This window comes from Anguilla anguilla, chromosome 2, assembly GCF_013347855.1.
Source record: "Anguilla anguilla isolate fAngAng1 chromosome 2, fAngAng1.pri, whole genome shotgun sequence".
Taxonomy (NCBI): Eukaryota; Metazoa; Chordata; class Actinopteri; order Anguilliformes; family Anguillidae; genus Anguilla; species Anguilla anguilla.
This window is the reverse complement of record NC_049202.1, coordinates 18,612,974-18,635,609: the sequence shown is the minus strand read 5'-3', so window position 1 is coordinate 18,635,609 and position 22,636 is coordinate 18,612,974. Positions and strand designations below refer to the sequence as shown.

Genomic DNA, 22,636 nt, shown 5'->3' with positions numbered 1-22,636 from the left:
TTGTACCTTCGCTATTTCTGATCTCCTGGTTTTTGACTTTTTGCCTGTCTTTTTACTATTCTTTTGGAAACTCGATTCGGCACCGCCCTCTCTCTGATCACCTGGCTTCGAACTTCGGACTGATTAAAGACGACGTTTTCTTGGATTTCCCTGGTCTGCGTGTGGGTTCTTACTCGGAACATTACAATCAAATGATATCAAGTTTGTATTATCCCCTTGGGACAATTTGTTTGCAGCAAATAACGGAAATAAAAACCATTCACAACAAAACATCACAAAGTGTATACAAGAAACATACAAAAGAGATTATCAAGATACAAAACACAGACTCACAGAACAGTTAAAACTATGGAACTGCAAACACTGCAATAGCAACATGCAAGGAAACTAGGGAGAGCAGGTGTTGTAAAAGAGGGCACTGCAAGTGTGAAAAGACTACTAGATGAATAAATGACTACAAAGGCCCATGCAATCCAGTTCAATGGTTTTAATAGGTCACATCAGTTACAGGCACTTTCACGGAGATGAGGCACTCACAGTGATGACATCACTATTAATCACATGCTCACTGCGATGGCATCATTATTAATGGCCAACTTACTGGGATTTCATCACTCTTACAGACAATGGACAGATCTGCAGGGCCCCAGCATTTCTGCCATCATCATTTCGGCAGGGATTGAGATATGGGAAGATTTTTTCAGTGAATGTGCCTTTGAAAGTGTAAATGAGTGACATGTCACTGGAGTCAAAGAAGGACACCTCCCCCCTGTCATAGTCCAGCTCCACTCTGATCCTCTGGGGCTTCCTCTTCAGTTTGAGGTTAGTAACTCCAGCTGCTCCGTAATAACCATTCTTCAGCCCTAGGACCCAGAATCCACTCTCTGGGCTGCATAAAATGACCTCATTTCTGTTGATGGAATCTTTCGCCACTTCTATAATCCAGGTAGATTTTTCCCCCACCTCCACCTCCCAGCTGTGTTTCCCTGAAGTAAACCCCTCTGAGCCCAATACCCTTACGCCACAGGAAAACCTCTCTGGGTTTTCAGGAATTTGTTGTTTAACTTCAGAGAGCCTCACACAAGTCAGGTCATCTGACAGACAGAGCCGGGGGGACATCATGTTGGGGTTCAGAATCACAGGGGCTAAACAATAAAGATGGAAGACAGAAGGGAAGACATGAACCATTTAGATTTAGATTCTTCATATATTATTATGGAAAGAAGCAAAAATAGACAAGGTTTAAATTACAAATCTGAATGAAATTGAATATTTTGATGCATTACTGCATTACAACAGAAAAAATAAAAATATAACAAAAAAATGAGACATGGAGTTAGATCAGTGTCATATTCCTTAGAGATATAAGAAAAGCTAATAAAAGGTAAATGATACTCTTACTCTAAACAAGGTTATCAATAAAATGTTGAATTCTGTGATGTTATATAGATATTACGAGCATAAAAGTCCATTCTTTACATATAGTGTTTGACAACATTTTGAATTCCCATATTATTTATGGTAAATGGTAAATGGACTGCATTTATATAGCGCTTTTATCCAAAGCGCTTTACAATTGATGCCTCTCATTCGCTAGAGCAGTTAGGGGTTAGGGGTTAGGTGTCTTGCTCAAGGACACTTCGACACACCCAGGGCAGGGTTTGAACTGGCAACCCTCCGAATACCAGAAAATTGGTCTTATTTCCTGAGCTATGTCACCCCTATTTATAATTCTACGGTTACCATTTTTACCCCTCATCCCCAGTAGGCTACTCACTGTACTGCACCATCTCCAGCATCTTCTCCCAGACTCTGAACTTCAGGTTGCCCAGGTGTTTGACCACATCTATCAGTGCCCCTGAGAGCAGCTCTGGATCCTGCAGTGTGCACTGGGCTCTGTAATGACAAGCAGGAGTCACACACACTGTGGGGATTGGAGTCAGTTAAACAGACAAGATGAAGACAGGTGTGAGTCTACATACCTTCTCTTAGCATCCATATAGGTCTGAGAAATACAAAAACACAGTGGAGGGATTAATTATGAAGGAAACACATAATCTGTTATATGTGAATAATCTGCAAATGAAACAACAGAACCAGTTGATAAGATATAATGTAGGTGTATGTGTGCGTGTGTGAGATTTTGCCTCCGTGAGATTCATGTTGGGCTTACAACTCATCAATAAGCCTAAATTACAAATGTTACTCAATGAAATCAGCATTTAACGGTGCCTGTTATGCTCAAACTTTCTCGTATCAAACTCATTTTGTCCAATGCCATGATTTATTTTGGCCCTTCTCTTTTGCAGCCAGCATGCAGGTCCCACTCAAGTAGAAAAGGGTCTAGAAATATAAGCATGCTCTGAAGGCTTGGCTGAGGTGGGCATTTGATGGTACAATTAGAGTCTAAGCCCGTGCTGATATTTGAGGTTTGGTACACTCTCAAATATGTTTGTGAATATGCAATCTAAACAGCAGGGCCTCTGCAAGCCTACAGAGAGAGAGTTTACAAGCCAGCATTCAGCAGAAAACATACCTTACTGTCCTACATTAAACAGTTAAGAAATTATACTTGTTGAACTGTTTCACTCACCCTGATGTGTTTTATGATTTTTTCACACTTTTGTGTAACTTCAGTGTACATCTCTAACTTCTCTTTAATAGGAATTAATGCCGTCACGAGTCCATCCTGAAATAAAAAAGAATTTTCATAAGATGACACCAATCATAATGTCATCCAGGGTAGATATGTGAAACAAATACTAAATTAGGCATTCTGAGACATCGAGAGCTGTGCTGTATTGTAAACAAAGGCAGCAAGTGAAACGCATCCTGATAAAATCCTGATGCATTACAAGCAAAAATACCAGGAAGTACCTGTTTGTTCTCTCTGTCAGTATTTGCTCAATGCAACTTTTGAAATGAATATTAAATTACTTATTTGAGGCAATCATATATTTTGATGCTAATATGAATAGAAATTGAATACCTTCAGATCCGGAACAGCCTCTTCCATTGGACAAATCTGGTGATTTCTGTGTTGTTTTGAAGTCTGACACACAATACAGAGAGGCTGCAAATCATCCTCACAGAAGAACAGAAGTTCCTTTCTGTGAAGGGGACACTGGCCTTCACTTGCCTCTGCAGCCTCACACTCGGTCTTCTGCTTTAAGTAGGACTCCACAATGTTTTTTAAAGCCAGGTTAATGGGAGGGTGGCCTGTAGAGGCCTTGCTCCTGCAGATGGGACACTCCCGAGGACTGTTCTCCCCCCAGCAATGCTGCAAACAGACTCTACAGAAACTGTGACTGCACTCCAAGACGACAGGGTCCTTGAAAATCTCGCAGCACACAGAACAACATAACTCCTCTTCCAAAAATGAAGCTTTAGCCGCCATTTCACAAAATGAGTCACAGGCTGTCTCCTTGAGAAGCAACTGCAGATTTTTGTTTAATTTCACGTCTCAGCCAGACACACCTCGATGCAAGAACCAGGAAACAATAACTGCGGGGCTACGTGAGAGTGCCAGAGGCACAGGAGAGGCCCTCACTCCGTCTCCACCCCCGGCCCGAGCGAACCGGAGCCGTTGCGGTCGGGTGATCATTCTGTTATGTTCCGGTTAATGCATACGGTCTATGGGTTAATGCTGTGCCATGTTACTGGGCCGTAAAGAGCCGCTGCGTTCTCTTTTTGACTTGATCCCGCCTCGTCTGTGTTGTCTGTTCTCACACACACTTCAGCATTCAATCCGCTGGAGAGGCAGATTGGCTGGCGGAGAGAGCACACGCACCTGGGCCACGTTAGCTAACCAGCCCAGGTGCTTAAAGGTGTGCTGCTCTCCACAGTTTGGGGCCGAGACTGGGAGCTCACACCGAGAGCGCATTATGATTTTTGTTTCAGTTTTATTTATTTGAACACAAGACCAAGAAAGTGGACCAATACTGAAAAGTGGGAGGAGCTGGTCAAGTGAAAATCTGGCCAGCTACAAGCGTGGGACTGAAATGTTTCTGCTCTGTTTTGTATTGCTTTCTTTTGTACTTGTTATTTTAGTCTGTTGTTTTAATTCACTGCTTTTGCCAGGAACCCATGAGGGGGAAGGGGGAAAATGCTGTTTATTTTATTTTGTGTTTGGTGGGGTGCACTCTCTCTCTCTCTCTCTCTCCATGTGGCTACCAACAGTGTTCCCAAATACTGTCGCATCTCCCTCCCGAGGGTGTCACGCTGGTGTGTGACAAAATATATATAGGGCAGAAAATACTACTGTTAATTACACTCATGTACTTCATCATGACAATAAATAATACATATTAAAATGTTTAATGTGTAAAGTGGTAAAGTTAAGTAAAAATTAAACGTGAGTTCATGTGTTCCTCTTAGATGCACCTGCATGCACAGACACGCATGCTTCAATAAAGATAAACCCCTGATGCTACCAGAAGGGGCTGATCTACAGCTGAGGCCAAATTTCACATACACCTAGGCTAAACATATTCAAACTCAGTTTTTCACAACTCATTTCATGTCACCATACATTTCTTTTGGCAAGTCAGCTAGGGAATTTATTTAGTTCACATCAAAGGTCATTTTAAAACAATCGATTAGAGACAGATTTATTTCAGCTTTAATTCATTATATCAGAATTCCAGTTTGTCAAACGTTTACATACGCCAAGTTGACTGTCTCTTTAAACAGTCTGGAAGATTCCAGCAATTTATGTGATGCCTTTTTAGAAGCTTCTGATTGGCCAATTGTCTTAATTGGGAGTTAATTGGCACCTGTGGCTGTATTTAAGGGTCTACCTTTAGAGCCAATGCCTTTTTGCCATTGATACCATGGGAAAATCCAAACAAATCAGCCAAGACTTCAGAGAAAAAATTGTGGACCTCCACAAGTCTGGTTCCTCCTCAACAGCAATTTCCAAACAACTGAAGGTACCACGAGCATCTGTACAAACAATTGTATGCAAATATATAAAATATAAAATTTTGGGACCACACAGACACTTCATTTTTCAGGAAGGAGGCACAAATTAACTCACAGGGCTGAACGAACTTTGGTCCGAAAGGTTCAACTGAACCCCGAGACAACAACAAAGGAACTGGTGAAGGAGCTGGAGGCATCAGGTACGAAGGTATCTACATCCACCATTAAGAGAATCCTACATCGCCATGGCTTGAAAGGCTGTCATGCAAGGAAGAAGCCCCTACCACAAGACTGGCATAAAAAAGCAAGAATGACGTTTCCAGGTGATTGCCAGCACTTAAACCTAGCCTTTTGGAGGAGTGTTCTCTGGTCAGATGAAACAAATTGAACTGTTTGGCCATACTGATCAGCACTATGTATGTAGGAAAAATGGTGAGGCTTTTAATCTGAAGAACACCATCCCAACTGTGAAGCATGGGGGTGGCAGAATCATGTTGTGGGGGTGTTTTGCTGGAAAAGAGCTTGGTGCACTTCAGAAAATAGATGGCATCATGAGGAAGGAGTATTATCTAGAAATACTGAAGCAACACCTCAAGACATCAGCTTGAAAATTAGAACTTGGTCATAACTGGGTCTTCCAGCAGGACAATGATCCTAAGCATACCTTCAAAGTTGTAACAAAATGGCTTAAAGACAAAGTGAAAGTATTGGAGTGATCATCACAAAGCCCTGACCTGAATCCCATAGAAAATTTGTGGACTGAACTGAAAAAGCATGTCTGAGCAAGGAGGCCCACAAACCTGATTGAGTTACACCAGTTCTGTCAGGAGGAATGGGCAAAAATTCTGGCAAAGTATTGTGAGAAGTTTACCAAGCATTTGATTTAAGTTAAGCAATTAATAGGCAATCCCACCAAATACTAACAAAGCATATGTAATCTTTTGACCCACTGAAAATCTGATGTAGTACATAAAAAGCTGAAATAAATCTGTCTTGGCTATTATTTTAAAATTACCTCTTATGGAAATAAAGTAGATACCGTAACTGATTTAACACAAGAAATGTATGGTAACATGAAACGTGTGGAGTTGTGAATGTGTGAATGTCTTTAGTCTAGTTGTATGTAAACTTTTGGCCTCAACTGTATGAGGCTAAACTATGGTGTTACAGCCTGGCTCGAAAAGCCGCAACAAGTCCAACGTACCCAAAAACAACTACTCAAAAATTGATTTAAACACATACCCAGACATTTATTAGCATAAATAACAAACTAAACAAAAGGAAAACCCACCAAGTTCAAACAAAACGATCTTCACAAAAACTACAAACCCAAAACCACAAATCAAATCACACAAAAGAAACCTGAAAGAAGATCTCGGTTTGCTTCATACTGCTGGGCTTAAGTTGGCTCACAGGCAGGTGGAGGCAATCAGGCAATTAGGTAATTAAACAACTTCCTCCACCTGCACTACCCAGGCAAGCAGAGGCAGGGGTCGTAACATAAGGGTAGCATTTTACCCAACACCTCTCATATCTGTACAGTTTAAATATTATCCCATAACTAATCATTTTCAGAATGATGCCAAGAATCTGCTGGTACCATACATTTCAGTCATTACAACAATGCAGTGCAAATAATCTAAACCTCAATGTGATTATTAGAGATTATGTGTGCACTGCAGACTGATAAGGGGAAAAGACATACTGATAATCAAATCAAAAGAAATCAAATTTGTATTATCTCCTTGGGGCAATTTGTTTGCGGGGCTTAAAAGAAATAAAAACCATTCACGACAGAACATCACAAAGTGTACACAAGAAACATACAAACAAGATCATCAAGATACAAAACACACAAAATCACAGAACAGTTAAAGCTATGGGACAGCAAACACTGCAATAGCAACATGCAAGGAAACTATGGAGAGCAGGTGCTGTAAAAGAGGGCACTGCAAGTGTGAAAAGACTACTAGATGAATAAATGTTGACTACAAAGCCCCATCCAATCCACTTCAACGGGTTTTAATAGTTTAGGTCACATCAGTTACAGGCACCTTCACTGAGATGATGCACTCACTGAGATGACATCACGATTAATAATACGCTCACTGAGATGGCATCATTATTAATGACACACTCAATGGGATTTCATCACTCTTAAAGACAATGGACAGATCTGCAGGGCCCCAGCATTTCTGCCATCATCATTGTAGCGGGGATTGATATATGGGAATATTTTTTTGGTGAATTTGCCTTTAAAAGTGTAAATGTGTGACATGTCACTGGAGTTGAAGAAGGACACCTCCCCCCTGTTATAGTCCAGGTGTACTCTGATCCTCTGGGGTTTCCTCTTCAGTTTGAGGTCAGCAACTCCAATTGCAAAGTAATCATCACCGTTCCTCAGCGCTAGGACCCAGAATCCACTCCCTGGGTTGCATGAAATGGCCTCCTTTCTGTTGATTGACTCTTGCACTACTCCTATAGTCCAGGCAGATTTGTTCCCCACCTCCACCTCCCAGCTGTGTTTCCCTGAAGTAAAACCCTCTGAGCCCAATACCATTACGACACGGGAACACCTCTCTGGGTTTTCAGGAATCTGTTGTTCAACTTCAGTGAGCCTCACACAGGTCAGGTCATCTGACAGACAGAGCCAGGGGGACATCGTGTTGGGATCCAGAATCACAGGGGCTAAACAATAAAGATGGAAGACAGAAGGGAAGACATTAACCATTTAGATTTAGATTATTCATATATTATTATGAAAAGAAGCATAAATAGACATGGTTTAAATTACAAATCTAATATTTTGATGCACTATTAAAGAAAAAAGAAAAAACATAAAACATTAGATCTGTGTCATATTCTTTGAAGAAGGAAGAAAAAACTAATAAAAGATAAATGATACTCTAACTCTAAACAAGTTTGTCATGGTTCTGTGGTTGTTTGCATTTCCCTTTTTGGGCCGCCAGATGGCGGCACTTCAGTTTTTAGTTCTGTTCTTTTCCCCCCGTGTAATTGTATTATTGTTTTCAATTATTCAATTATTGGTTTTTGGTTGTCTCGTTTTCCCTTCCCTCTCTGTGGCCTGATTGTGCATTGTGCCCTGCCGTGTCTCGTCAGTGCTTGTTCTCCCTGACTCGGGTGCTGGATCCTTGCGTGTGCTTCTGATTGTGTTTCGGTTTGTACTCCTTCTTGTTCTTGTTACTCAGTGTTTTGCCGTGAGTGTTTTCCTCCCTGCCCGTGTTCTGTTTTTGCACTGTTTTTTGAATTTCTGCATTTTCTCTGTTTTTGCGCATTAAGAACGTTGTCCTTTTTTGACTTGCCCTGTGCGGCTTCGTTTTTGTTCCCTTTTGTTTATCGTTCTAATTAAAAGCAACTTTCTTGGTTTAGCGTTTACTCAGGATTTTCAGTGTTTGTTGACTCTGCATTTGGGTCCATTCTCTCGCCCACCCTGACAAAGTTTATCAATAAAATGCTCTGATGTTATATAGATATTATAACCATAAAAGACCACTCTTTGTATATAGTGTTTGACAACATGTGAGGAGGAATTGGGACATTTGGAATTGCCATATTACTTATAGTTCTATGGTGACCATTTTTACCCCTCATCCCCAGTAGGCTACTCACTGTACTGCACCACCGCCAGCATCTTCTCCCAGACTCTGAACTTCAGGTTGCCCAGGTGTTTGGCCACATCTATCAGTGCCCCTGAGAGCAGCTCTGGATCCTGCAGTGTGCACTGGGCTCTGTAATGACAAGCAGGAGTCACTCACACTGTGGGGATTGGAGTCAGTTAAACAGACAAGATGAAGACAGGTGTGAGTCTACATACCTTCTCTTAGCATCCGTATAGGTCTGAGAAATACAAAAACACAGTGGAGGGATTATTTATGAAGGGAAACACATAATCCGTTATGAGAATAATCAGCTAATGAAACAGCAGAACCAGTTGATATATTTTAATGAAGGTGTATGTGTGTGCGTGCGTGTGAACAAACGCATAAAAGAAGGTGAATCATTAACTCTTGACAAACTCCATTTAAATGAACCAGTCATTGCCAAGAACAATGCAAGAAATAAATAGTCACCTTTAAGAAGAAAGCATCTTCACCCTCTATGGATGTGTCAATAGCCTTGATTGTGTTTGAAAGGGTGGAAATAACTTGTGTGAAGTTCTCTATCATTTCCTTCATCAACTGACACTTCTGCTCCGCTTCCTCCCTCAGTGCAGCCAGTCTGGTCTCCTCTTCTGCTCGCAGAAATTGGTGAAGCTTCTCAAAATCTGCCTTTATCTGGTTCTCTGTGTGCTGGGCTTGATTCTGCCATTGAAATACAATTATAAACATAAATAAGGTTTCTGTATCGATAGGTTCCTCTAGAATATCCATGAGAACAAAAGACTCTGCACATTAAGAGTAAACCAAACAGTTTAAACACATTATAGTAAGTTTAGTAGGCATGTCTGTTATATTCTGCTATATTCTCATGCATTTACTAGGCTATAAGATATGCGATTCAATAGACTTTTATTTTGCCTTCATGAGGTTCATGTTGGGCTTACAACTCATCAATAAGTCTAAATTACAAATGTTACCCAATGAAATCAGCATTTAAAGGTGCCTGATATGCTCAAACCTTCTCCTAGCAAACTCATTTTGTCCAATGCCAAGATTTATTTTGGCCCTTCTCTTTTGTAGCCAGCATGCAGGTCCCACTCAAGTAGAAAAGGATCTAAAGATATAAGCATGCTTGTAAGTCTGAAGGCTTGGCTGAAGTGAGCATTTGATGGAACAATTAGAGTCTATGCCTTTGCTGATATTTGAGGGTTGGTACACCCTCAAATATGGTCCTGAATAAGCAATCTAAACTGCAGGGTCTTTGCAAGCCTACAGAGAGAGAGTTTACAAACCAGCTCCTCAGCAGCAGAGAATTCTGAAGAGGATGTCCCAGATCATGACATCATCACAGTTTAAACTGAGGGGAAACTCTCTGTACTTCAGCCCATTTCATATGAGGAAGTGGTAATGAGCCCTACTCCTAGTCCGAGCTACTTAATATGATATAGTTTAAAAAAAAATTTATTTCTACCTTATTTCCATAGAAAAAAAAATTATGTAAAATGAAGGTAGGTATTATTTTTTAGAAATGAAACTCCTTTCTGAAAAAAGTCATATGCCAGTTTAACTGTATTAAGAGAAGTTGTCACATACAGTACTGTAGTATAAATACACAGATTTGATGTAGGCATAGGATAGAAAATTATCACTACACTAATATACTATACTAACAGTTAATTTCTCTAACACATACCTTACAGTCCTACATTAAACAGTTTATTATTATTTTGTAAGCATCATGAAATAATATTTTGTGAAACCGTTTTACTCACCCTGATGTGTTTTGTGTTTTTTTCACACTCTTGTTTAACTGCAGTGTACCTCTCTAACTTTTTTTTAATAGGAATTAGTGCAGTCACGAGCCTATTCTGAAATGAAAGAAAATGTTCATAAGATGACACCAATGATAATGCCATACAGGGTAGACAGGTTATGCAAGTACTAAATTAGGCATTCTGAGAAACGGAGAACTGTGTTGTACAATATGCAAAGGCAGGAAGTAAAAAACATCCTGATAAAATCCTAATAGATTACAACTGTGCAACTTTTGAAATGCATATAAAATTACTTATTTGATGCGATTATATATTTTAATGCTAATATAAATAGAAATAGAATACCTTCAGATCCAGAACAGCCTCTTCTATTGGACAAATCTGGTGATTTCTGTGTTGTTTTGAAGTCTGACACACAATACAGAGAGGCTGCAAATCATCCTCACAGAAGAACAGAAGTTCCTTTTTGTGAAGAGGGCACTGGTCTTCACTTGTCTCTGCAGCCTCACACTCAGTCTTCTGCTTTAAGTAGGACTCCACAATGTTTTTTAAAGCCAGGCTTACGGGAGGGTGGCCTGAAGAGGCCTTGCTCCTGCAGATGGGACACTCCCGAGGACTGTTCTCCCCCCACCACTGCTGCAAACAGAGTCTACAGAAACTGTGACTGCACTCCAAGACGACAGGGTCCTTGAAAATATCAGAGCACACAGGACAACATAACTCCTCTTCCAAAAATGAAGCTTTAGCCGCCATTTCACAAAATGAGTCACAGGCTGTATCCTTGAGAAGCAACTGCAGACTTTTCTTTACTTTCACGTCTCAGCCAGACACACCCCTATGCAAAAATACCGAGAATGTGAATCACTACTGAAAAGTGGGAGGAGCTGGTCAGGAGAAAATGTGGCCAGCTACAAGCGGGGGACTGAAAAGTTTCCGCTCTGTTTTATTTTCTTTTGTCTTTGTTACTTTAGTTTGTTGTTTTAGTTCATTGCTTTTGCCTGGAACTCAGGAGGGTGAAGGGGGAAGAAGCTGTTTATTTCATTTTGTGTTTGGGTTGGTGCGCTCTCTCTCTCTCTCCATGTGGCAACCAAAGGTGTCCCCCGGCACTGCCGCATCTCCCTCCCAGAGGTGTCTCACACACACACACACACACACACACATTGTAGCAGGACCAAGGGTGTTGGGTCTCAACGCCACCCAGGATCAGTAACAAAAATGTAGTGCACAAGGTAAATGGTACCCGAAGTTTTATTAGGGATGTTAACAAACTCGGGGAAAGGGGGGAATTTGGGAAAAGTCCGCCAAACCGTTCTCGTAAGTCAAAGTCTGTAATCCAAAGTCCGTATTCCAAAGCCAGTTCCCCGTCCAAAAAGGGGGTCGTTCCACGTGCAGTGTTGTCCGTTCATTCCAGTCAAACCCGTATATCCAAACCAATTCTTTATCTTCGCTCACTCTCTCCAGCGTTTTTCCCTCTCAGTACTTCACCCCGAATGCCAGGACTGCCATTTTAAAGCTAGCGTTGCTGCCGGTCCAATGGGATGGAGGTGCGCCTGGTCCAAATAAGGCTCTGGGGTGGAGCCAGCGCCCCACCACGTACCTCCCCTCAATCACCACTCCCCTGTCTGTCTCCGGGCAGCTGCCACAATATTATGTATATACACTCACCGACCACTTCATTAGATACACCTGTTCAACTGCAAACTGCATCCGTTAATGCAAATATCTAATCAGCCAATCATGTGGCAGCAACTCAATGCATTTAGGCATGTAGACATGGTCAAGACGATCTGCTGAAGTTCAAACCAAGCATCAGAATGGGGAAGAAAGGTGATTTTAGTGACTTTGAACGTGGCATGGTTGTTGGTGCCAGACGGGCTGGTTTGAGTATTTCAGAAACTTCTGATCCACTGGGATTTTCATGCACAACCATCTCTGTGGTTTACAGAGAATGGTCCAAAAAAGAGAAAATATCCAATGGGTGGAAGTTCTCTGGGCAAAAATCCCTTGTTGATGGCAGAGGTCAGAGGAGAATGGCCAGACTGGTTTGAGCTGATGGAAAGGCAACAGTAACTCAAAAAACCACTCGTTACAACCAAGGTATGCAGAAGAGCATCTCTGAATGCACACCACATCAAACCTTGAAGCAGATGGGCTACAGCAGAAGACCACACCGGGTGCCACTCCTGTCACCTAATGAAGTGGCCGGTGAGTGTATATATGTGTGTGTGTGTGTGTGTGTGTGTGCATGTGGGGTTCAATTGGAAAGGCTCAAACAATTTGGTTTTTCCGTAATTGCTGTTATGTGCTGATATCAGTTTTATAGCGCCCTCCGAAATTATACACACCCTTTATATAGATAAGCAAAGAACACTGTATAAAATTAATACAGATAAATAGCTTGTATGCTAAACATGGGGAAATAATATTCTGTTATACTAATACTTTCATCAATACTATACAAATACCAATTGAAAAATCCCTGTTCGCTTAATTCCTTTCCAAACTTTTGTCATGCAGGATGGTTCAGAATCCATCTTCCATCAAAATATCCTAATTATGCAGAATATAGTATTAAAATAGATTATTTGTGAAATTTTATATTAAAATCAAATATTAAAGACAGCCACTTTAAAGTAAACTCACACGTCCAACAGAACCTTAAATAGATAACTAGATAGGGTGAAATATTTGTATGCAATTACATATATTTACATATACAATATAATAGCATTTCCAGTGCTCTCACCATTTCTATATCAGTGATGTTTACTTGGTCAAAAAACCGACAGAAAGATAATGTCTTACTCTTTAGACAAAGTAAAAATATTCTTTATTTGGAACATATACATTATACATTATTCAAGTCAGAATTCTATAAATATTTTATGGGATGACATCACTGGTACAGATAACTTCAGCTGGATGACGTCATGACCGAAACACTATCACTGGGACTGACTAATTGTTACAGACACCTTCACTGGGCAGATCTGCAGAGCTCCACAGTTACTGCCGTTGATGTTCACACATGGAGAGAAATACGGGAAGAGCCTCTCTGGTAGCAAGTCATAAAATGTGTGGATGAGCGACATGTCGCTGGAGTCGAAGAAGGACACCTCCCCCGTGTCGAAGTCCAGCTGAACTTTGACCCTCTCGGGCTTCTTCTTCAGCGTGAGGGGAGTGACCCCTTCCGCTCCGTACACATCGCCGGCCCTCAAAGTCACAACGAAGATCCCGCTGGCCGGGTCGCACGTGATGGCCCCCTTCCTGTTGATGGACTCTCTCACCACTCCGATGGTCCACTCGGGCTTGTCCCCCACCTCCACCTCCCAGCTGTGTTTGCCCGAGGCGAAGCCTTCGGCCCCCAGCACGTCCACGCAGGGGTTGAACCTCTCCGGGTTGTCGGGACGCTGCAGCACAAACCCGGTGTTTCTCACGCTGGTCAGGTCTTCTGACAGACAGAGCCAGGGGGCCGCAGTGTTGGGGTCCAGAGTAACAGGAGCTGAAGGAGCAAGAGGGAAAACATTTAGGTTTTTCCACGCGTATACCATAGAAGAAAGAACACCTTCAAAAGAGCACAGGAAAACAGAACTAAAATAAACATATGAATCTAGGACGACTGGCTCCCGTGCCCAGCTTCGACCAGTCACTCACTGTACTGCACCATCTCCAGCATCTTCTCCCAGACTCTGAACTTCAGGTTGCTCAGGTGTTTGGCCACATCAACGAGCGACCCCCAGGAAGGCAGCTCCGGGTCCTCCAGTGTGCACTGGGCTCTGTGTTAAAAAGCAGGAGTCCGTCACATAATGTGGGCTTTGAAGTGACAAACAGAAAAGAGGAAGACAGGTGAGGGGGCATACCTTCTGTTGGCATCTTTGTACCTCTGAAACATACAGAAACACAACAGAATGAGATACGTGAGATTTGAAAGGCAATAGTTCATGTTCAATAGTTCTATAGTCCCATCAATAAAAAGATAGCTGTCGTAGCCTAGAGCAGGGGTCTCAAACTCCAGTCCTGGAGGTCCCTGGTGTCTGCTGGTTTTTTTCATTTCCTTACTATCAGCAGCCAATTTAGACCTTGGAAACAAGGTGTGGAGACTCTTTAGCCAATCAAGATTTAAATTAAGCACTGAAAAGCAGGAACATATGTGTGTGTGTGTGTGTCATGGACATCTCTTTCTCAGAGGAAACCTGAGCATGTCAACAGCCTCAGAAACTGCAAGTCAATCAACCAGCTACCTTTATGATCAAGATGTCTTCACTCTCTATGACTTTCTGTATAGCTGTGATTTTTTCTGAAAGTGCGGAGGCAAGTTTCGTGATGCTTTCTATCTTCTCCTTCATTGCCTGGCTCTTTTGATCCACTTCTTTCTTTAGCGCACTTAGACTTATCGCTTCTTCATCTTGCAAGAACTTGTGGAGCTTCGCAAACTCTGCCTTTATCTGCATCTCCGTGTCGGAACCTTGAGTCTGAAAAAAAACATAACCAAAAAAAAACTGCATTAACCCTTTGAAGAGTAGGTTTTTTGGAATGAGTTTTCAAACTTCTAAGTCAGTAGTGATTGTTATATCACCATTAGAAAGAGCAGTTAAGAACATTCTAATCACATTAAAAGGTTAAGCAATGTCAATGTTCTCTTCAGTAGAGAGGGAAGTACCTTGTCCTGGATATTGAACGATAACTGACTTTAACATTTCTAATATCATCTTCAAAGGAGTTTTCTTCTTTACAGTATTCTTCTAAAATAACTTATGATATTATATGAATTAATATGGTATAAATTAATCATTTGAAATGACTTTATATAAATGAATAAAACAGTGAAATGATTACAATATATGATTATTTGGGTTCTTATTCCAATCATTATCAACAATAATGATGATAACAACAACAACAAGGACAATAACAAAGGCAATAACATGGTCTTCCTGTCTTAGATACAGTGCACTGTACTGTGGTGGTCCCTCACTAGGTCCTCCCCTCTATTAGTGTTGGAAATAACTGAAGTTAATAGCAGTGAAAAGTTCAATTAATAATTTTAGTTTTCTAAAGAACAATATAAGCAAATTTACTTTACATGCTCATTATGAAAGGTAAAGGGAGTTTGACTGGCAGTCTGTCCTCGGGCGACATTTGGCAACACCAGAGCCCCTCTACTGCCAACTCTACTTGTCTGCCAGCAGATGGCGCCAGTGAACACTCATCTGGATTTAATCTGTCACCCTCCCACTTCAAGCGGTCCAGTGCGGTTCAGCTGCCGTGCAGCTGACTGACATTATTTCAATTTGTGTGAAGGAAAGCTGCTGAATGGGACGTAGATTTTATCTCAGTGTCTTTCACTTTGGTGGAAAAATGTTCATAGGTTTTCCTGAACAACCTGTTCTTGGTGCACTTAAATGCTTCTCATCCACAGGAATTAGTATTCTGTCAAACTGTTTTCCCACCATTTATATGGGCAGAAACCAGCTCCAGCAGACTCCGCTCACACAGTCCCTTGTAATCTAATATTAGGTCCTGTATTCTCAAGGCCCATCTGCCTTACATCACCCCACCCAACATTCCACACATGACCCAGGCCTCGCACACACAAAATCCAGTCACATTCGCAAGGATTCACTCACAAACATCAATCCTCCACCATGTTACATATTACATTTATATATATATATATATATATTTTTTTTTTTTTTTTTTTAACTTTTCGTAGTTTTCCCACGTTATAGCCACCGTGTTTTCTTAGTAAACAATGTTCTGTATAACGTTTCAGGCAGGTGCAGATTATTTATTGACTGAATCCAGACTGCAAGTCTCACTTTTGTTTGAGACAATTTGTGGTCTTTTTTTAGGTCTTTAATTAAAAAAGAATTTCCTTTTCTTGTCAAAAGCGGGAGAGAGGGAAGGAGAGACAGCGACGTACAGCAGCTGTCTCCTACATTGTAATTTTAAAACCAGGTGTCTAGCAACCCATTGTGCAATATGTAACTTACAGTGCACATGTGCAATCGTGCAGACAGGTGTCTAACAGGAACCAATCTCACCCTTTGTCACTGAGGCAGCAGCACTGCACCATGTGCGATAATATTTTTCTACATTTGGTGCTGTGAAGGTTAAAAAAAGATGTTTTTTAATGTGTACTTACCCGGATGTGTTCTGCAATATTCTCAAACTGTTGTTTAACTTCAGTGAATATTTGCAGTTTCTGTTTCATGGGATCCAGTGCAGTCTTGAGGTTTTTCTAGAATTAGATGATTGATTATTGTTCAAAAACAAAGGCGAAATAATGCATGTTATAATGTGATTTCCTTACAGCTTGTATGATTATTTGTTATTACCTTATAATGCAATTTATCATTATGAACTAGAGTGTGTGTAAGGCTAGAGTAACGCAAGTGACCATTCCAATAAAGGGCTTCCCTTTAGGAACATTTCCTTTTTATGAATGGTTCATATCTCTGAGATTGTAGCTACATTATTTATTTTGTTTTGTTCTTTAGGTATTTGTAGTGTACCTACAGATATTTAATGTAAAGGCCCTTATTTCTCAGCTGGTTATATATTTTTTCCAGTAGTATCTCTTAACCTTGGAGTCAGAGGATAGCTTTTACCCAACCTTTAATGGGGGACTACTGCACTCACATCAATGTACAGTTTATTACAGAGCATCCAATGCGCCATTTTGTTTATCTACCTCCAGAGGGTATCAGGTATCAGGAAGTGCAACAAAGCAGATTAAATGCATTCTATCTGTAAAATTGCTTTTATGGGCAATATTACTGGTAACAACCATTTGAGATTAAAATTTCTAGTCATACAATTGTTTCTCTAATTACCTAAAGTTATGCCAAGCTTAAAGTATACGAGTTATCCAAAGTTTAATGTATACAGTTTTTTCAGTCGTGTGTTTCATGAAAAAGAGTAAGACAATGAACACAAGAAAGGATTCCAGACGAACACTATTCGTAAGGCAGTAGAAGGTAAATAAACACGCAAAAATACCTATTTTTAAAGAATTTCCGTGGCTAATGAATGATTGCGATTACCTTAAATGTGTTTAACATTCTATGACAGCGAGCACAAACAAGACACTTCCTTCTTGAATAGCCTAAATACCTTCAGATCTAGAGCAGCCTCTTCCACTGGACAGAGCTGATGATTTCTGTGCTTTTTTGAAGTCTGACACACGACGCAAAGAGGCTCGTCGTCATCCTCACAGAAAAGAAGAAGTTTCTCTCCGTGAAGACGGCAAAAGACTTCGGCTTCGCTCTGGGTTTTCTGTTTTAAATACAACTCCACGATGTTCTTTAAAGCCAGATTAACTGGAGGCTTGGGAACGGATGACTTCCTTCTACAGACGGGACACTCTCGACTTCTCTTCTCTTTCCAGCATCGCTGCAGGCAGTCGTCACAAAAGCTGTGGCTACACTGTAGAACAACAGGGTCATTGAAGGTGTCACAGCACACAGAACAGAGGAGCTCCTCTTCTAAAAACGACGGTTTTATCGCCATTGTTCGTAGGCCTACACCCCGTCTCTGTAAGGCTACCCAATGTTTTTCGCGAGACTTTCAGTTTTACTTTGGGGCGCACTGTTATTGAATCCGAAGAGCACACCCAGTGGGCATGTTTGGTTGGCTTGACGTTGCGCTCACGTTAAAATGTGCCCAAAACCCGTTGGCATTTAGATGGTCGTATGTGTCTTGTTTGTCAATGTTAGCCGGTAACACTGACGCATATTGAGGTTTTCCGGACGTATTTCTTCTACCTTGCTGCAAAATTTGCGATTACTTTATGGTCGGATTTGAGACACATTTGTTAGGAGTCGTTTTTTTCTCGTTGAAGCCATATACTAAGGTGTAGGGGAGATCGTGGTTGGTTGGCACACGGGTTGGTTGGCACAGTTAATTTCCAGGCCACTAAAGGGTGCTGCCACAAAAATATAACATTAAAATGACTGCCTTCTTGACCTGAACACATCCATTCTGTCAAAACATCTGAAGGTCAAAAACTGTTGAGGTGAGGACAACGTTTCAATTTTGCAGTGTCAAAAAAAAGGTCCCCCCCCCCCCCCACTAAATACAGTATAGAACTGTGTTAGATAGAGATATAGAACGTGTATTAATTTCAGTTGATAGAGATAGGAATCAGCTATATTTTTATATGAAATTTGAAATCCTGTGGTGAGTAATGTTAGCTGGCTAACATAATATTAGTACAGAGGTGTGTCCTAATGTGGGTGGGGTTGGTTGGCACACTGATTTTGGAGTTGGTTGGCCACATGTGTCAACCAACCTTGGTATAGCCATTTGGTTATAAATGTATTAACTTGTGCATTTTACATATGTTAAACATAATTAATATTATATAATACTATTATATGTTGTAGGTTATATTATTATAAATTATGCATTATATTTTTATCAGGATTGTAGGTTAATTGCTCATGAACATAAACTTATTATGTATTAAATATGGATTTTGTATTTGGAAATATTTTTAAACATTTAAAAATTTCTTGTAGGGGTCAAAATGGTCTGAAAATTTATAATAAAAACAGACAGAGGAAAGACACCAGCACACATTATGCTAGAGGCAGTCAGACAGGTGAAGACTCAAAACAAAATATTGCAAAAAGTGGGCACACAAGTTATGCACTCCAGGTCTACCAACCTACATCTGCCAGAACTGTGATTCATGTGACTCTGATTGAGACACAGACACATTGACAGGCTAGTTAGTCTAATCTAACAACATACTGAATTAATTCAGTCACTCCTAATACCACACACACAGACACACACTCACACATACACACCACACACATATACACACAAATCCACACACACTCATACGTGCACACACACACACACATTGACATGCACAAGCAAGAGAAAGGAGGAGTAGAATTACAATACTGGAGGTTATTGGCTGTTCAATTTCATTTGAAAAGGTTAATTTTAATTTTGATTCCAGAGGGGAAATTCTCTTATGAAATATAAACCTGTCATGGTTGTCAATATATAACAATTTGTGTTTTTCATTTTAAATGAGAGAATTAAAGATCATAAATACTATTAAGTGATCAAATGTTATTTTCTTTAAATTGCCATTAATATAAAGGCCAATTACGAAAACTGTTATTTGGTTAAAAAATGGGCAGAAATTCTGTTGAATGTTTATGTATTCTGGTTCTGGTTTGAATTAAATGCTCAAATTATTTCTATGTGTCACTTCATTCTTTGTAGCTATAGCATTTTAACTTTCTGCCAACCAGCCCCATTGCATGTTCCCACCAATATATATTCCAGTATGAGGATACCTATATTACAAGGGATATTCAATAAAAATAATTCATATTGTTGAAAATATTTTCACTGCAACATGTTTCTCTCATGACACTTGTTTTATGTCAAATAAAATAAAAGACAATTTTTGTCCATGCTCTCACGAGGATAAATAGAGGCATTGAACCGAGTGACTTAAACTGCTGTAAACGGCTGTAATTCCTACAGGTCTGTACTTTGACCTCATTTCAAATCCAATGTGCTGGAGTACAGAGCCAATACAACAAAATAATTGTGTCACTGTCCAAATACAGACTGCACTGATTATAGCTGGACATTTACGGAAGCAATTCAGGTTAAATACCTTGCTCAAGAGTGTAATGTCAGTGCCGCACCTGGGAAACAACGTCCACTCCTTTTATTACATAATAGCAACCCTTCTGGGCAATCATGGTCTGCCTGCACCAAATGCATTAGTGCTTGTGGAAGTATGCTTCTTCTTCATTCTTTTAATGTTTTTACATTTCTTCTTATTAAAGATTGTACTGATCAAGAATATATATATATATATATATATTATTAAGTAAGCAAAAACAAACAAAACAAAAGAGCGAAGGAGGAAACAAAGTCATAAAATAAAATGACCTAATCAAACCAGAACAAAACAGAAAAAGAGGAAAGAAAACCAATAATCAAACAAAGAAGAGAAAAAGAAAAAAAAATAATACTAATAATAAATTTAAAAAAAAAAAAAAGTTAAAAATAAAATAAAATTATACATATATAGTGGTTATCAATGCTATTAGCACGCGCGCCCGCCAGGCCGCTGCCCCCACGCACACACACCCGACAACCCCTTACCCCCCACCCCACAGCACAACCGCCACCCCCCCCCCCCCCCAACACAACACCATCGGAGCCAATCGCGAACCCCCCTCCAACTCCACCACCTCCAACTGCTTGGGCTTCATTGCCTGGGGTATTCTCAAGTTGCTATGGGGGGAATCAAGAATATATTTAAATGTATGTGATTATGGGATGATCACTGAAGAACAGTAGGTATTCTGTGTTATGTCTAAGAATTTGTAACTAAGGAAAGACAGTGGCCTCCTTGTACACTGATGCATACTACCTAGAGAATCTTTGAACCCCAGTTGTAAATGCAAACATTTACTTAGAGGAATTTTGTAAGTAACTTCTGTTGGGAAACAGTCTTGTGCAGAAGACCTTTGAGTTGCAAGAGAAGAGAAAGGACACTAACCTAGAAAGAACTGATTTGCTATATCCAGTAATTGTATAGATTATATTCTATTAAAATAAAGGAATGAAAAGCAAAGTATTAACAGCAACGGTAATGATATAAACATAGTCTGTTAGAACATGGTGGTGTGTATATGAGTTAAATATTTCATTTGGATTACAGTATGTACAGAATTGAAAAGAACATTTTAACATGAAATGTTACTATTTTTCCTTCTGAGAAATGTAGTTTAAAGGAAACCATCAACAAACAATTTATAACAAGGTCAGGTGCATAAGTTTAAGGATGAGGTGCTTAAATGTCATGAAAGTATATACAGGTTTACAAAAAACTATGTAACGGCCTTGAACTATGACATAAAAAATTCTATACCAAAGTTAAACCTTACAGAAGACAAGGTGTGATCAATTATGTACTATTCTGCACACGTGGCTGCAATTCAGGACAACAGAGTCCTTGAAGACATTACAGCACACAGAACAACACAGCTCCTCTTCCTGAAACAATGGGTTAGTTGCCATTTTGCAGATGCTCAATCTCTGTCAGGCACAATTTGAGAGCTGTTTCTTGAAGTTTCATTTTACTTTTCCTTCACATTACAAAGAGAAAGGACACACCAACTGTGCAAGTAAAACAGAACAGCCTCTTTTATAAATGCCTCATAAAAATGGTTAATTATCCTCAAATTGCATTCATGAGCTTGAAATTACATTATTGAATGTTGTGTAGGGGATTTACGATCCCTAAAACTTGGTCTGGTCCTCGAACATCAGCAGTGAGCTAGACAATCAAGATTCGTTTTCAGGGTTTTATAGCCATGTTGGTCAGTAGGGGGCATCAAAGTATTGGACACAACATTCTATAATATCTCAACTTCATCATGGAGCCGAGCCCTTTTGGGAGCTTTTTGAAATACTTTTTTATGAGTCTTATTAGTACCCATGTTTGTTCACAAATTATTCACCAATAAAGCATGCCAGTTTTAATAACAATAATATAATACAGAAATGCATATTTGTAGTGTGATATGTCAACTAACAGATTATTTACCTTGCTGAACAGCATGCTATTTATGCTGTGGGTAATTGCAATTACGAGCTAATGTAGTGGTAACCCTAAGAACCTTGGAAACATAAATCCACTTGACTCAGATAAAACAAGGCAATTGTGTCCCGCCATTGCAGACAGATGTGTCATCAGCTAATGTTGTAGCCAAGGGTTGAAATGGCAGTGTAGGATATAACCTGTGATATCCTGGGTCTGTAAACAGGAGCTTTTTTTTTCTTTTTGAGAAACTTTGAATGACCACATTCTCTTTAAATGATAAGATGAAAAAACACAGGACCAAGTTACATGAAATAATTTTGGAAAGATTGGGCAGCATTGATGTGGAATAGAGCTTGTTTAAATTTGTGTGAGCTAGCTAAAATAACCACTATTAATTGTTATAACTTTGGCCTCGTTTTGATATCAATACTTTTAACGGAACACCTAAATTTCGCACGTTTTAAATAATGACTTACAGACAGTACTTTGTATGCGGGAGTAATTTAACATTTTTGAGCGTTGGAAACGTTTTTGTTGAGATTATATGTTGGACATGTACAATGCCTTAGTAAAACACCAAGTGCCTCACTGCTACACTATTTGCTCGCCCGCATCCCGCCCCACATGGCCTTTCCATGCGGTTTAACCATTGTGAAAAGATTAGAGCCAAAATGGAGGTAAATGGGGTATATCACGTTTAGCCAATCAGCATCACCCTCTACTGT

The 22,636-nt window shown here is 40.0% G+C and overlaps 2 protein-coding genes and 2 long non-coding RNA genes across 5 annotated transcripts; 1 reads left to right on the top strand and 3 right to left on the bottom strand.

The window, feature by feature from the left end:
- Positions 1 to 472: 472 nt before the first annotated feature.
- LOC118219929 (zinc-binding protein A33-like) lies at positions 473 to 11,160 on the bottom strand. The gene is made up of 6 exons (XM_035403424.1): positions 10,664 to 11,160; positions 10,316 to 10,411; positions 9,015 to 9,248; positions 8,759 to 8,781; positions 1,778 to 1,896; positions 473 to 1,145 (listed from the first exon to the last, which is right to left on the bottom strand). The coding sequence occupies exons 1-6, from the start codon at positions 11,069 to 11,071 to the stop codon at positions 598 to 600; spliced, it is 1,428 nt and encodes a 475-aa protein (XP_035259315.1). The 5' UTR covers positions 11,072 to 11,160; the 3' UTR covers positions 473 to 597.
- Positions 2,300 to 3,442, bottom strand: LOC118219932. The gene is made up of 3 exons (XR_004763888.1): positions 2,990 to 3,442; positions 2,594 to 2,689; positions 2,300 to 2,343 (listed from the first exon to the last, which is right to left on the bottom strand). It is a non-coding gene; the product is annotated as an uncharacterized LOC118219932 (long non-coding RNA).
- On the bottom strand, positions 6,217 to 17,855 carry LOC118219930 (zinc-binding protein A33-like). Of its 2 annotated transcripts, none has more exons than XM_035403426.1 (6): positions 17,435 to 17,855; positions 16,464 to 16,559; positions 14,560 to 14,790; positions 14,179 to 14,201; positions 13,973 to 14,094; positions 6,217 to 7,611 (listed from the first exon to the last, which is right to left on the bottom strand). In XM_035403426.1, exons 1-6 carry the CDS (start codon positions 17,828 to 17,830, stop codon positions 7,061 to 7,063), a joined length of 1,419 nt encoding a protein of 472 aa, XP_035259317.1. In that variant the 5' UTR covers positions 17,831 to 17,855; the 3' UTR covers positions 6,217 to 7,060. The 2 variants fall into 2 exon arrangements, with proteins under 2 accessions (XP_035259317.1, XP_035259316.1); XM_035403425.1 differs by lacking the exon at positions 6,217 to 7,611 and adding an exon at positions 13,132 to 13,820.
- LOC118219933 lies at positions 16,740 to 19,542 on the top strand. Its single transcript, XR_004763889.1, has 2 exons — positions 16,740 to 17,298; positions 17,497 to 19,542. It is a non-coding gene; the product is annotated as an uncharacterized LOC118219933 (long non-coding RNA).
- Positions 19,543 to 22,636: the final 3,094 nt, after the last annotated feature.